At 35.2% G+C, this 13,598-nt stretch overlaps 2 protein-coding genes across 2 annotated transcripts in view; both read right to left on the bottom strand.

The window, feature by feature from the left end:
• Positions 1-644: 644 nt before the first annotated feature.
• bcas2 (BCAS2 pre-mRNA processing factor) lies at positions 645-4,650 on the bottom strand. The gene is made up of 7 exons (XM_067393519.1): positions 4,513-4,650; positions 4,201-4,293; positions 4,050-4,120; positions 3,481-3,642; positions 1,486-1,536; positions 1,276-1,356; positions 645-1,175 (listed from the first exon to the last, which is right to left on the bottom strand). Exons 1-7 carry the CDS (start codon positions 4,603-4,605, stop codon positions 1,049-1,051), a joined length of 678 nt encoding a protein of 225 aa, XP_067249620.1. The 5' UTR covers positions 4,606-4,650; the 3' UTR covers positions 645-1,048.
• Positions 4,651-4,858: 208 nt separating this feature from the next.
• dennd2c (DENN/MADD domain containing 2C) overlaps positions 4,859-13,598 on the bottom strand; it is a 29,059-nt gene continuing 20,319 nt past the window's right edge. Inside the window, exons 15-19 of the mRNA XM_067394484.1 lie at positions 12,080-12,121; positions 10,314-10,422; positions 7,683-7,925; positions 7,502-7,588; positions 4,859-7,402 (exon numbers count right to left, since the gene is read on the bottom strand). Coding sequence (XP_067250585.1) covers positions 7,371-7,402; positions 7,502-7,588; positions 7,683-7,925; positions 10,314-10,422; positions 12,080-12,121 — 513 coding nt within the window. The 3' untranslated portion in view covers positions 4,859-7,370. The remainder of the gene's footprint in view (positions 7,403-7,501; positions 7,589-7,682; positions 7,926-10,313; positions 10,423-12,079; positions 12,122-13,598) is intronic.

Genomic DNA, 13,598 nt, shown 5'->3' on the forward strand with positions numbered 1-13,598 from the left:
TGATGACAGAATTTTCATTTACGGGTGAACTATCCCTTTAATACATTAGAATTGAAAGTTTACTTTGAGACTGATGTAACTTTATTTATCAGTTGGGAGCTTTCTTCATGAGCAATTTTTTTAGATTCTGAAATGTGGAATATTAAAATATTATTGTCCCAAGCGTGATGGGGGAGATAGTAACCAACAAAGGTTCATTTAAATCACATTAGAATCAGTCTTTTTTAGAATCAAGTATTTTTGGAGTAAATAACACCCAATTAAGCAAGATATTAAAAATACCTTAAGACCCAGAAACAGACCACTAACTGCAACTGAACAACCACGGTTGAATGTAAAAATTTAAAACACAAGTAGCTTACTTTGAACAAATTTAAATTACTCAAAACAAAAGTTAAATGTTCAAGGTAAAGCAAAAGGTAAGCTAAACTTCAACAAAAGATTTTTTTTTTTTTTTTACTATTCTATTTTCTGTCTAATACATGTCCCTACAGCTACATCAGTTTGTTAATGTAGCATAACAACATGAATGACATAAGACAGGAAAAAGTGACCAAATCAAGACCAAAAGTGTGCTGTTTAGCCAGAGAGGAGTCTTCTTGACCGAGAAAATGAACAATCCAAGTCATTATTTCATCATTTTATTGTGTATTTAAAAAAAAAAATATTACAAATAGAGTAAAACATGACCATTAAGATGAACTAAATATCCATCAGGTAATCATACAGAAGACCAAAAAAAAAAAAAAGATTATAAACGACATTACAGCCAAACTATTTTTATGTATATAGTGAACACAAAAGTGAGTTAACGATTCCCAGAGTCAAAATGGACTTCTTTATTTTTGGTGCAAAATCACAAGCCAGCAGAGCCTCTGTTTGCACTACAAGACTATTGCTCATTTGTGTTTTATAAAGAATAATTTCCCTGTTCGTCAGGAAAACGGAACAAAGCGATCATTAAAAAAAAACAATGTCACACTTTGGTGATCATTTGCTTTTGCAAAGTCTGCACAGTTTCAAGATGCTGTTGAATGGTTTTCAATATTTAAAAGTCCTGTCGAATATTCTCTTTGTTCTCATCGCCCTGTTGCTGTTTCATCTGTGCCACTTCATTCTCCAGCTGGACGATGGCTCGCTCAATCTCATAGTTCTTACTAACGAGGGACACCCAACTGCGGAAATAGAATCGGAAACATTAACTAATTGCATTCAAATTTGCTCATAACATATTCTAGAAATGGTTTTCATATAGGAACATAACAATGTACTGACTTTGACTCAAGTTCTCGCAGTTTTGCTCCTCCAGCCAGCTGGTCATTTTTGCGCTGCCAGTTCAGATCCTGTATCTGCTTTCTGGAATGAGAACAAGAGCACATTATGTGGGGAATTAGGATTCATTTCAAAAGCGAATTAAACTGTTTGTGCACAGCTAAAATATACAACAGCCATATGTAAAGGAAATTGCATTGACCTTCAACTTACCTAACCTTCTGCAGTTCCTTTTGTGCATTTTCAATCATTAAGGCCAAGTTACTGTTTCACAGAGAAGAAAACCAATTATGATTGACAAAATCCAGCAAATACACAAATAAACCTCCATTGTTTTCATTTCCCAATAATATTGCACCAAAGAGGAATTAAATAGCTTTTTAAATCAAAGCCTTGAGACTGCATACAGTGTTCACCAGAGGTGTAAAGTATTTGAGTAAATGTAATTAGTTACTGTACTTAAGTATCTTTTTGGCTACTTTGTAGTTGTACTGAGTATCAAAGATAATCACAACTTTTATGCTCTACTTGACTACATTTTTGAACAAGTAAATGTACTTTTTACTCCAATACATTTTGGATGAGTAATGCAATTACAGATTACATTTTTCATGACACCTAACTTTTTCTGCAGCAGTTTGTTTCTGATATAAAGAAGCGATATCGCCATCTAAGGGCATTGAAGGTACTAGATCTTGTGCGTTTTGCCTTTACTCCCCCAAACTTGTCAAAAAAGGCTACTTTACGTGAATGTGAGTGCATTAGCAGGTAGTTTCTGAATCGCAGGTGTTTGATTTATTAGATGAGGAAAATGACTGCAGCTGGTGATGAGGCTCAAACCAGCACATACAGTCGACTTTGACTATTTAATTTTACTTAACTTTGTTTTATTTATCCGCAATATTGACAAGACCTTTTTGAAAGATATACTTATGACTTTTTTGTGCACTTGAGCTCAACTGAGACTTGAGAGTTCATAGACGTTAATAAGGTTGTGTCCTCGACCTTGATTTATTGCAATATTGAGGTGTTCAGTTTTATTTTGGGTTTACAATTTCTCATCTTACAAATCAATTGTTTCTTATTTTCACCGGCATGTCTCTCAGGTGTTGAGGACTAGTGCAGCATGAGTAAAATACTTAAGTACTGTTAAAATCAGATACTTTAAGACTTTCACTCAAGTCGAATTGGAATTGGTTACTTGTAACTTGTAGTGGAGTCATTTTCAATGTGAGGTATCTGTACTTTTACTCAAGTATGTTTTTCAGGTACTCTTTACACCTCTGGTGTTCACAGTATTGACTTTAACCCCTTAAACAATATATAGTAGTGGCCAAAAGTGATGTCCAACCCTGGAAAATTTGACATCTTCACCCTTTATTCAAATATTATTAAAAATGTGTTAAAATTTTGTAAGCAAATTACATAGTTGTGCTTGGAGTCAGTTGTTTTGCTTCTGATAATGCAATGAAACAGGCATTTTTTTTGACAGGTTGTCAAAGACATTATGAAAATGCAAAAACAAGAGAGAACCAATGAAATAATAATTAACCGATTATGTTGTAGTCGATGTATGCTTTTTCCTGCGAGCTTTATGTTTTTCCATGTATTTTTATTTTTTTTGTGTATAGTGAAATAAAACATGTAGCTGCAGTTTTGCCAAATAATTTTGTCAGATAAATACCTTAAAGAGTTAGTTCACCGAAAAATGAAATCTGTCATTTATTACTCACCATCATGTTGTTCCACACCCGTAAGACCTTCATTCATCTTCAGAACACACATTAAGGTATTTTGATGAAATCCGAGAGGTTTTTTTACCCTCAACTGAAAGCAACAAAATAACGTAGCAGAATGACAGGGGAGAGATGAATTTGTTGAATAATTTGTTATGAATTTGTTTTGTTTTTGCGTACAAAAAGTATTCTCGTCATTTCATAACATTATGATTGAACCACTGTAGTCATGTTGACTATTTTACAATGTCTTTACTAATTTTCTGGACCTTGAATATGGTAATTTTGTTGCCTTCAGTTGAGGATAAAAAAAAAACTTCTCAGATTTTATCAAAAATATGTTAATTTGTGTCTTACGGGTGTGGAATGACATGAGGGCGAGAAATTAATGACAGAAATTTCATTTTTGGGTTAACAAACCCTTTCACTAAGTTTAAATCTTGAATAGACTGACTCAAGTCTCTTCACTTACTCATTAGACACCTTCCATGCATTAGTTCCATACTGGGCCATGAGCTCAAGGTTCTCAATGCGCACTGCCTGGTGCTCCAGCTGAGCCATGGAGTTGTTGACACTTTCCTGCCATGCTGTGATATCATTCTTCTGCCCAGACGATGGAGCAGGAAGCTCATATCTAAGAAGACAAGCAAGTGAGATCTAACAGCAAACAACACATTTTTTAGGAATATTTGGATGAGCTATTTACTGTATGTGAACTCGAAACTGCATAGCACTCAAGTTCTATTATTTACATGTGTGCAATAAATCACAATAGCGGGATTATGATTAGTGTAATACTTAAGTGGGAAATTGGCTATGAACAATAGCATTTTAAAATAAAACTTAAAGGTTTATCTTAATATTTAAGATTTAAACTATCAATATTACTGCAGTTTCTCCTCCCAAAGAAGTCTTTAGATTTCCTGCAATTTAATTTCCTACCTTTTTTTTTTTTTAACTTAAACAGGTTATGTACACAAGCAGAACACAAAAACACAACATTTCACCACATGTAACAGATATTTTGCTAAGTAAACTTACCTCTTCATACTGAGCAGCTCCATGGGTTGACGAGCAGCCAGTCTTTCAAACTCATTCCTCATGATCTCGGTCTAAAGTGAACAACAAAACACTAAAATTATGGTGTGAACATGTAGATTATGGTAAAACAGTGGCAGCAAGCGTCTTGTACCTCAAAGGTAGAGAAATCAGGTGTGGGCAAGTAACTCAAATAGTTCTTGGTTGGTCTGTATCGTCTAGTCTCTTCTTCCACCAAAGCAGCTGCCTGAAATTGATCAAAACCGATTAATGTCCCCCTCAATGAAGATAAATGCAATACGTAATTCAGAAACATAGGAGATTAAACAGCCAAACTGTCTCATTTAAAAACCAGAAGCAGATGCAGCCGTTAGCTGTCTGCCTTGTGGCAGAAGGTCAAATATTTATTATTTATCGTAGTTTAAAATAGACAGAACGTACAAAAGTAAATATTCAGTCTACTTACGGCTTCTCTGACCCCTGGAGCATCATAACCCTGGTCGAAATACGGCAGAGCATCTACAAAAACATCACCAGCGACTGAAGCCGGTCCTGCCATCCTTTACAAACACACGCTTCGCGCTCTGCTTCTATTATGATTGGATCGAATGACATATGAACATCAGCGCCCCGTTGTGTACCGGAGGATATATGCGTAGTTAACCCTTTAATGCATGACCCGTAGACTTTATTTTATTATTATTTTTTTTATTCAAAGAACAATAACATACAGTATGTAATGAAACAATATCAAAAGGAAGAAGAGAAAAAAAGAAAGAAAAGAACAAATTACAACAAATAAAACAGGGTGCCAAGGGGAAGTAAATATAAAAGTTCAAAACATAGATACAATATATATATATTCACATATATACACACATATACAAATCAAATAAAGTTCTTAAAAGCTTTCAAAGTTCTTAAAGCTTTCTTGTTTAAAGAGTCTCTGATACTGTCAATATATATAGATATTTCAGCCAACAAAATCATAAAGTTTGGTTTCTTATTGGTAAATTTGCACTTATGAATGTGAAGCATGACCCAGAGACTGTGGCATGACCCCTTTCACTTGATGACGCGTTTTAACACTCATCAATATCATAAATCCTACAGTTTTTTATATTTTCATTTTTTTTTTTTTTTTTTTTAAATGTATGTACATTTATAACACTATACTTAGTATTATATTACCGTTGCATCAAATTACAATGCACATACAATGTGAGTGATGGTAAAAATTACTTTCATTCTTTGGACTGCCTTTATCTATTTTCTTCCTCTTTTTGAAAGGAGTTAGCATTTTTGGCTGTGTTCCCTGATAAAATTCGCATTCCAGGAAAAACAAACCATGGCAACAGTGTAAAAGTAGCCCAATTCTGCGGGGAAACCACGGACTTGGCAACACTGCAGTCACCGCTGTAAAAGTTTACCCAACTGATGACTTCCGCTTTTGAGAGAAATGTGAAAAAGGTCTATTATGACAACCTTTGTCAGGATTTTTTCTCTGTTTTATTGCTCTTATGGCATGAAAAACAAGATCTAAACTTTTTATTATTATTATTATTATTATTATTATTATTATTTAGACTATGAGACTATGGAAGTCAATGGGGTCCATCAACTGTTTGGTTACCAACATTTTTCAAAATATCTTCTTTTGTGTTCAGCAGAAGAAATAAATGTATACAGGTTTGGAACAACTTGAGGGTGAGTAAATGACACAATTTTCATCTTTGGGTGAACTATCCCTTTAATACAAGGTGAACGTTGCATGTCTTTGATGAACATGCGGATGGATGATTCCATCAATCTGGTGCCTGGTGGAGGTACAACTCTGTGGAAACCCAACTCAGACTATATAGAAATGAGAGTATGCTGATTTACACTTATTAGCTGATAATTCTCATTCAAAATTTCTACTGTAGCTCTCCTCTGTGAGAAAACCTCAGACTGAAATCTACATTGATCTGTTGATGTTTTCAGTCTGAAATGAGCATTACAGGTAACGTGCATTACGTAATCAGATTACTTTTTGATGTTACGAGTAATGTAACGCATTACGTAGATTATTTTGACATAACTGCAAAATACATTCTAATTCTCATTCGTACTAAGTTACTTCAGATGAAGTATTTTTTTCCTGCAAGAGTCTCCTGGGATAGAAGGAATGGATATTTCAGTGCAACTTGGCATTTCTGACTGGCCTTTAGCCATCTTGGTTTGGAGAAGAAGAAAAAAAATTCCACATACAATAGCTTGCCACATGGTGGCAGTGTATAAGATGATGCACTAGTCTACTGTAGTGGTTCATGTGCAATCAAAATGCATGCATATGCAAGAAATGGCTTTTTGAATAGCTGTCCACTGTAGTGACCTCTTTGTGTGAAAGGGTTGAGAGTCATTAAAACTATGAAATAACACAAATGCACTCATGTAATGTCACAGACAAATGGCCAAAACTATATTAAAGCTATTTTTTGCTTCTTCAAAGTAGCCCCCAAATTCACATAACTGTTATTTTTAATAATACACTCCTTTCATTTTAAGTTTCCCATATATTTTAAACCCATGGATTCTAGACATTCATTCAAATTTCTAATTTCCACAACAAGATCACAATGTTTGATTCACACTGCCTGTCCACCTCTGCATCTGAAAGTTGTTTTTATTTTCAAACGTTACAAAAAGTCTTGTTTGTCTACAAAAAACAAACTGTACAAAATGTAAAATCCTCTGAAATTAAACATCGGCATTGATATTTCACAAAGAGCATATGTGGCAAAAAAAATAAATGTTTGACATTTAACTTGAAAAGCGATTTCTGTGCATACAAAGAATCATAAATTAATTATTAAATGGGAATAGAAGCCATCCTTCATCATATTTTCTTTTAAACTTAAAATAAAATTCCAGTTGGAAAAGGTTAAAACATAAGCTTACCTAATTGTCTGGTTTAATAAAAATACATTAAAGACAAAATCATGTAAGACATCTGAAATGGCCAACAACCCAAACCTTGTTCTAATGCATTCATAGTCAGTTTTTTTCCTTATTTATCAAAATTACAATAACATGACAGACTCCTCCCTTTCCTCTTTGTTCTAATTCAGTCGTCTTTGTTCCTGGTGCTTATAAACTCATTTCCAGCCTTTTCCTCTTTTGTGACAGGGAAGAGTTTTCATGGCAGATCAAGCTGATTCCAGTCTTGACCTCATCTCCGCCCTCGAGTGTTCGCTACAGGGGAGGAACTGACATGCTGATGGAGTCATCACATGCTTCTGAAAAAAGCTGTGGCCACTCATACTTGGCGTCTGACACAGTTCTCTATTTCTTCTGTAAGAATTTCATTTTATTCCCTGCAAACAAACATTATTGTGAATAAAACAACAAAAATAAGTAATTCTCCTTCTTTATCTTTTCATTCAAGACAAATGCAAAAGCAGAAAAAGATTTACCGAGCCCCTTGAGAAATTTATTGACTCCACTTGGTTCAGGTTCAGGATATGAATCCAGATAATCTGCAGCTCTTACTTCAAACAACCCTGTTAAATGACAACGACACATTCCTCTCATTACTTAAAAGGAACAGTTCTTCCTAAAAATGATGACTTTAACCAGGAATATCCCTTCTCTCACCTTTAACACCTCCCTTTCTGAGCTCTCGGTCATGAATGAAACCAGCGAACATCTGCGTGTCCATGAAGAGCTGAAGAAACTGCCGCACTCCTCGGGATGGATGAGATTTCCTGAAAGCGTCTCTCTGCAGCTCTCGGGTCCCACTGGGTCCTACGTCACTCATGTTGAGAGAATAATGTCCGACCAGCTCAACAAAGAACCACACGAACGCCTCTGACACCAAAGTGCTCAGGTCCGACTTGTCTGTAAGGAGAATAAAATCACAATGTAACACAGATAATGTATAGTGTAAAAAAAAAAAACAATTAAAAAGGCAGCTATTATATAATTAAAGTCTTGATTTTGTTTTTGGGCTCTACTAGAATAGGTTTTCATGCTTGAATGTTCAATAAAAAAATTTTTTTCACATATTTTACAGTGTTGTAGCACCTCTCTTCCCAGTCTGTAATGATCTGGGCTGCATTTCTCATCTAAGTTTATTGTAAAGACTATTGGTAGCAATGGTTACGTTGCTTTTGGGAAATGCTTTAGTTCTTGTCTCTGTGAAACCCTTGCTTCCGAAAAGCACAATGTGCTCTGATTCATGCATTCATGACCTCAAGGCTAGATTATTGTAATGCTTTACTGGGAGGTTGCCCCGCACGCCTAATAAACAAACTCCAGCTGGTCCAAAACGCAGCAGCTAGAGTTCTTACTAGAACCTGGAAGTGACCATATCAGCCTGGTTCTGTCAACACTGTATTGGCTTCCTATTAAACATCGTATACATTTTAATATCTTGCTAATTAATTAAAAAGCACTGAATGGTTTAGCTCCCCAGTACCTGAGCAAGCTCTTAACACATTATAGTCCTACACGTCTATTGCGATCTCAAAATTCTGGCCAGTTTATAATACCTAGAATATCAAAAATCAACCACTTTTCCTTTTTAGCACCTAAACTTGGGAACAGTCTTCCTAGCATTGTTCGGGAAGCAGACACACTCTGTCAATTTAAATCTAGACTAAAAACATGTCTCTTTAAACTTGCATACACATAATACGTTATCTACTTCTAAAATTCAAATCATGTAAATTGTTAGTCTGCATAAATTAGGTCAGCTGGAACCGGGAACACTTCCCATAACACCTGATGTACTCGCTACATCATAAGAAGAATGCCGTCTATGCTAATATTAGTCTCTCGCCGTTTATTCTGAGGTTTACCGTAGTCTGCCCAATCCAGGTCGTATCCAGATGAGGTGAAGGACCTGCACCTAGACACGACGACAATGGATCCACGGAAACCACTAGTAATTCTGTATTATGCGGGCCAGACAAGTAATTTGGCAATGTCACTTTGTAAAAAAGACTAAGCGTCTGCGCACATACACATTCACACATGCATACCTATAGACTAAACACGTAAATGAATGGCAATAACGCATTGAAAGTCTTCTGTTTTCAGTTAAAAAGGTGTCATTTAAGTGGCCCCTAAGATAATAATTTGCGATTTTTACAACGGAAGTGATTTGATCAAAAATAGCGCGATAATAACTTTTTCCTAGAGCTGCTGTAAAGTCAAAATAATCTCTGTCCAATCATTTCCCTATTATCACTGTGAAGCTGCTTTGAAACAATCTATATTGTAAAAAGCAATATATAGCCTAAATGAAGATGACTTGACATGATTGGTCAGCTGGACCAATGTGTTGTGATTGGTGAACCGCTACCAGCGTGTTTTTAGAAATGTCACACACCTTACCATAACTGAGTTTCAACGCACTACTAACACAAGTCAACCAGGCCAAGCAACTTTTTTTGTGTATGCCTTGGGCGGGAATTATTTAAATGAGCAATATTGTGTTTGTTCCCAGAAGAAAACTCAAAACTACAGTACTTAATGATATAGAGAATAACTCTCTTTGTGCTTTGTAACTTTGCAGACATTTTTCATGCTCAAACAGCAACATTACATACAAGAGAAAGTTGAAAATGTCAAAAAGCATAATGAAAACAGATCTTTAAACATATACTTAAAGAGCCCAAAATTTAGCTTTTAAGGCTTTTGGTCCATCTCTATTAGCTTTGAGGCCATTTATATGCTAATGTACTTCTAAAAATAATTTTTAGCAGATTTGAAACGTATACCTTTTCTTCTATGAAAACAAACTAAAATATTGAGAATGGATTTTTGGTTCATATTCAAATGTTTTTCAATCAAATGCTCTCTAGAATGAGAATGTCTAAAATGATTGGCTATTTAACAAAACGAGACCTAAAACTTCTCGTTTTAATAGGAAATATGTCAATACAGGAAAGAAAACTGTGCTCATCAAGCATTGCATTGGTCCTTTAGTATTTAGTATAACCAGCCCATATAACCAGCCCATATAACCATTTACCGTTGGGCCAGCTTAACAAAACCTGTCGTTATGTTCCTGACCTCACTGGCCTTGTTTAACGGCTGGTTACTCATCACATCATGAATGAACAGACAATAGATTTCAAAAGGTGAACAGCTAATTTGACACAATAAGACAATAGACCAAACCTTAAATCACATGAGTGAAACCAGTTTAAAATTGAACTTTGTGTCAGATGCTGTGGGTTCGGCTGTGAAGGGAACAACGGCACGCGTGATGAGTCTAACCTCCTTTCCTGTCTCTTGTGTTTTGTTCTAGTATCTCCTCCCTGTTCTCCAGTATCTCCTGAAGCGCTGCCTGCAGCTTTCTTGGTAAGATACAGTCCTCATCTCCAAGCTATGACAACAGAGGGGAGGGAAAGATGAATGTAAGAGCAAATTTAGGAAAGAAACAAATATTGATATAGGGACCAGATGGACGAGTCACCCATGACTGCATTTCACCAAACAATTTGTCAGCAATTAGAAACTGAAAGTGCAAAATAAAAGCCAAAAAAATATGAATAATAATTAATCAAGTATTTCTGTTGTTTCCATGCATGCAAAAATATAGATACGATCTGTGTCCGAAGTACAGTACACCACCGTTCAAAAGTTTGGGGTCAGTACGATTTTTTTTTTTTTTAAGTAAACTGCATTTACAAGACTTTATTGATACATCAGGCTATTTCCTGGTTATGACCAAAAAACACAATCAAAGCATAATCATTCATGTATCTGTCTCTGAGTATTTCATACGTTGGTTGTGATGTTAAATAAACCATTACAAACCGAAGAGTGTTCCAACATGTCAGAGGGAAACTCACAGACTCATATTTTCCTCTCATGCAGTTACAGCTGCAGCATTTTAACTGTATCACTTCTACTTCAGCTGCATGAGACGAGAACACTTTTTTTATAACTTCTTGAGTCTAAGTTTGCAATGTATTTCCTGTCTGGATGTGCTTAAATCCAAGATTTAAATCCACAGGATGCTTTCCTGTCACATATCACACATGCGCACTTCAAAATAATGATTTTTCGAAGTTGTACATAAAAGACAACTGGAGTACATTTTACAAGAAAATACTATTTTAGTCTTTCTACTTCAAAAATTCATGTTTAATTCAAAGTGTTCTTGCCATTTAATTCAATTATTTGTAGGGAATACATCTTTGACACTCTTCACCGAGCGCTTTACACAGATACACATGGGATAGTTTGAAAGCAAACGCTCCTGTGTGAAGCATGTTTTTGAAGTGTTGATCATTGTAGCCAATCACAGACATATCTGTTGAGCACGTGAACACACTGGCCAATCAGAGGTGTTTGAGAATCCACTCAACAGTGCTCAAAATGCTGGTATCATCACATTTTTAAAATTTCAGTACCAACTTGGTACAAAAAGTCGGTACTTTTGACAACCGTAATTATTTGTGAAATGTACTATCAATTTTTGAGTACATTTTCTCAAAATAAACCCTACACAATTTTTTTTTTTTAAAGTGAATAAGCCCACAGAATGCATGTTAATGTGTTCATTTGCCAGGGGAAATCAGGGGTAATGGGGCAAAAACCTAGCAGTGTCCAATAAAGGAAAATGGGTTAACACATTTACATGACCACATGCATTGTTGGCTTATTAAGCATAACTGGGTTAAGAATGTGCATGTAAATATGCTCACTGAAGTAATGCTTTTTTAAAATATATTCAAATAGAAAATAGTTATTTTAAAATGTAATAATATTTCACCATCAAATGCAGCCTTGGTGAGCAAAAGAAATCTTATCAACTCCAAACTTTTGAACGGTAGTGTATGAGGGAAAAATAAACTTGAATTCGTTAACAGAAAAATATGGACAAGATCACTTAAAACTGTCACATTTATGTTTTTGACTGACAATAAAGTTCAGCTACTCAGGCCCTGACTTGAGTTTCAGAACACACCCTCACAAACACACTTTCAAAAGGACACACCCTTGTATTATTAGAAAACTAAACCCTTCATACACACCTGAACGACAAACTTGTCCGCACACAAATCCACAATAAGCACCTGAAAGAATGAGACAAAAATGAAAAAAGAAGGATGTAAAGTCAGAATGATAACAGAATGCAAGAACCCATTTGTACAAACGTATGCGTCTCTAATGCTCTTTCAAAACAGAAAGCATAAGAAAAAATATCCTATGCATACAATTACATAAAAGTCACTAGATGGACTTTCATACAGCAAGTTTGTATAGTTTTCCAAAGTTCATCAGGTTCTTTAAGCAAGACAAATGCAATCTTGTGTTTACTAAAAAGTTTTGAAGTTAAGAATATTTTTATTTATAACACGTATAGCACCTCAAATGCGAAACAAGTACTGCTTTGTTGCCAAGTCAAAGAGTAGACTAAACTTGGACCATCTTGTAGATATGATTTAATACATTATACCTCCGTCAAATAGTACTTTATTGCCGGCATGGGGAATTTCAAGCTGTTAAACAATGGAAACAATTCAAGGCATGACTGTTATTAAATTAAACTCCGGTCGTGGACATAATCAAATCTCAGAGCTCTCCTCTGTTGTTTAGAAGCATCTTATATCCATGACAGCATCCTATAAAATCCCCTTCTGGCGGACTGTTTTCCACAGGCCAGATGAGTAAAAAAAGTTCATGTAAAACTAAATGTTTTTTTCTTTTTGTTTTTTTTTCTGAAGTTAAACACTCTCAAGTTCATAACCCAGTCAAATTACTGAAACTAATGAACACATTAAAGCGTTCGTTCACCCAAAAATAAAATAATGTCACTCATTACTCACCCTCATGTCGTTCCACACCCGTAAGACCTTACTTTGGAACACAAATTAAGATATTTTAGTTGAAATCCGATGGCTCAGTGAGGCCTCCATTGAGAGTAAAGTCACCGAATCTCTCAAGATCGATAAAGGTACTAAAGACATATTTAAAACAGTTCATGTGAGTACAGTGGTTCAACCATAATATTATAAAGAAACGAGAATACTTTTGGTGCACCAAAAAAAAAAAAACAAAAAAAAAACGACTTTTCAACAATATCTAGTGATGGGCGATTTCAAAACACTGCTTTATGATGATTCGAAGCTTTATGAATTTTGTTCAAATCCGTGGTTGAGCGCTAAAATCATGTGATTTCAGCAATTTGGCAGTTTCTGAATAACTGATTCGAAACAAAAGATTCGTAAAGCTCCGAAGCTTCATGAAGCAGTATTTGAAATCGGCCCATATACATATTGTTGAATAAAGTCGTTATTTTGTTTTTTTGGTGCACCAAGAGTATTCTTGTCACTTTATAATATTAAGGTTGAACCACTGTAGTCACATGAACTGTTTTAAATATGTTTTTAGTAGCTTTATGGGCCCTGAGAGTTTGAATGGCTTTGCTCTGAATGAATAGAAGCCTCACTGAGACATCGGATTTCATCAAAAATATCTTAATTTGTGTTCCGAAATTGAACAAAGGTCTTAAAGGTGTGGAACGACATGAGGGTGAGTAATAAATTACAT

This window comes from Chanodichthys erythropterus, chromosome 9 (genome assembly GCF_024489055.1).
Source record: "Chanodichthys erythropterus isolate Z2021 chromosome 9, ASM2448905v1, whole genome shotgun sequence".
NCBI classification, from domain to species: domain Eukaryota; kingdom Metazoa; phylum Chordata; class Actinopteri; order Cypriniformes; family Xenocyprididae; genus Chanodichthys; species Chanodichthys erythropterus.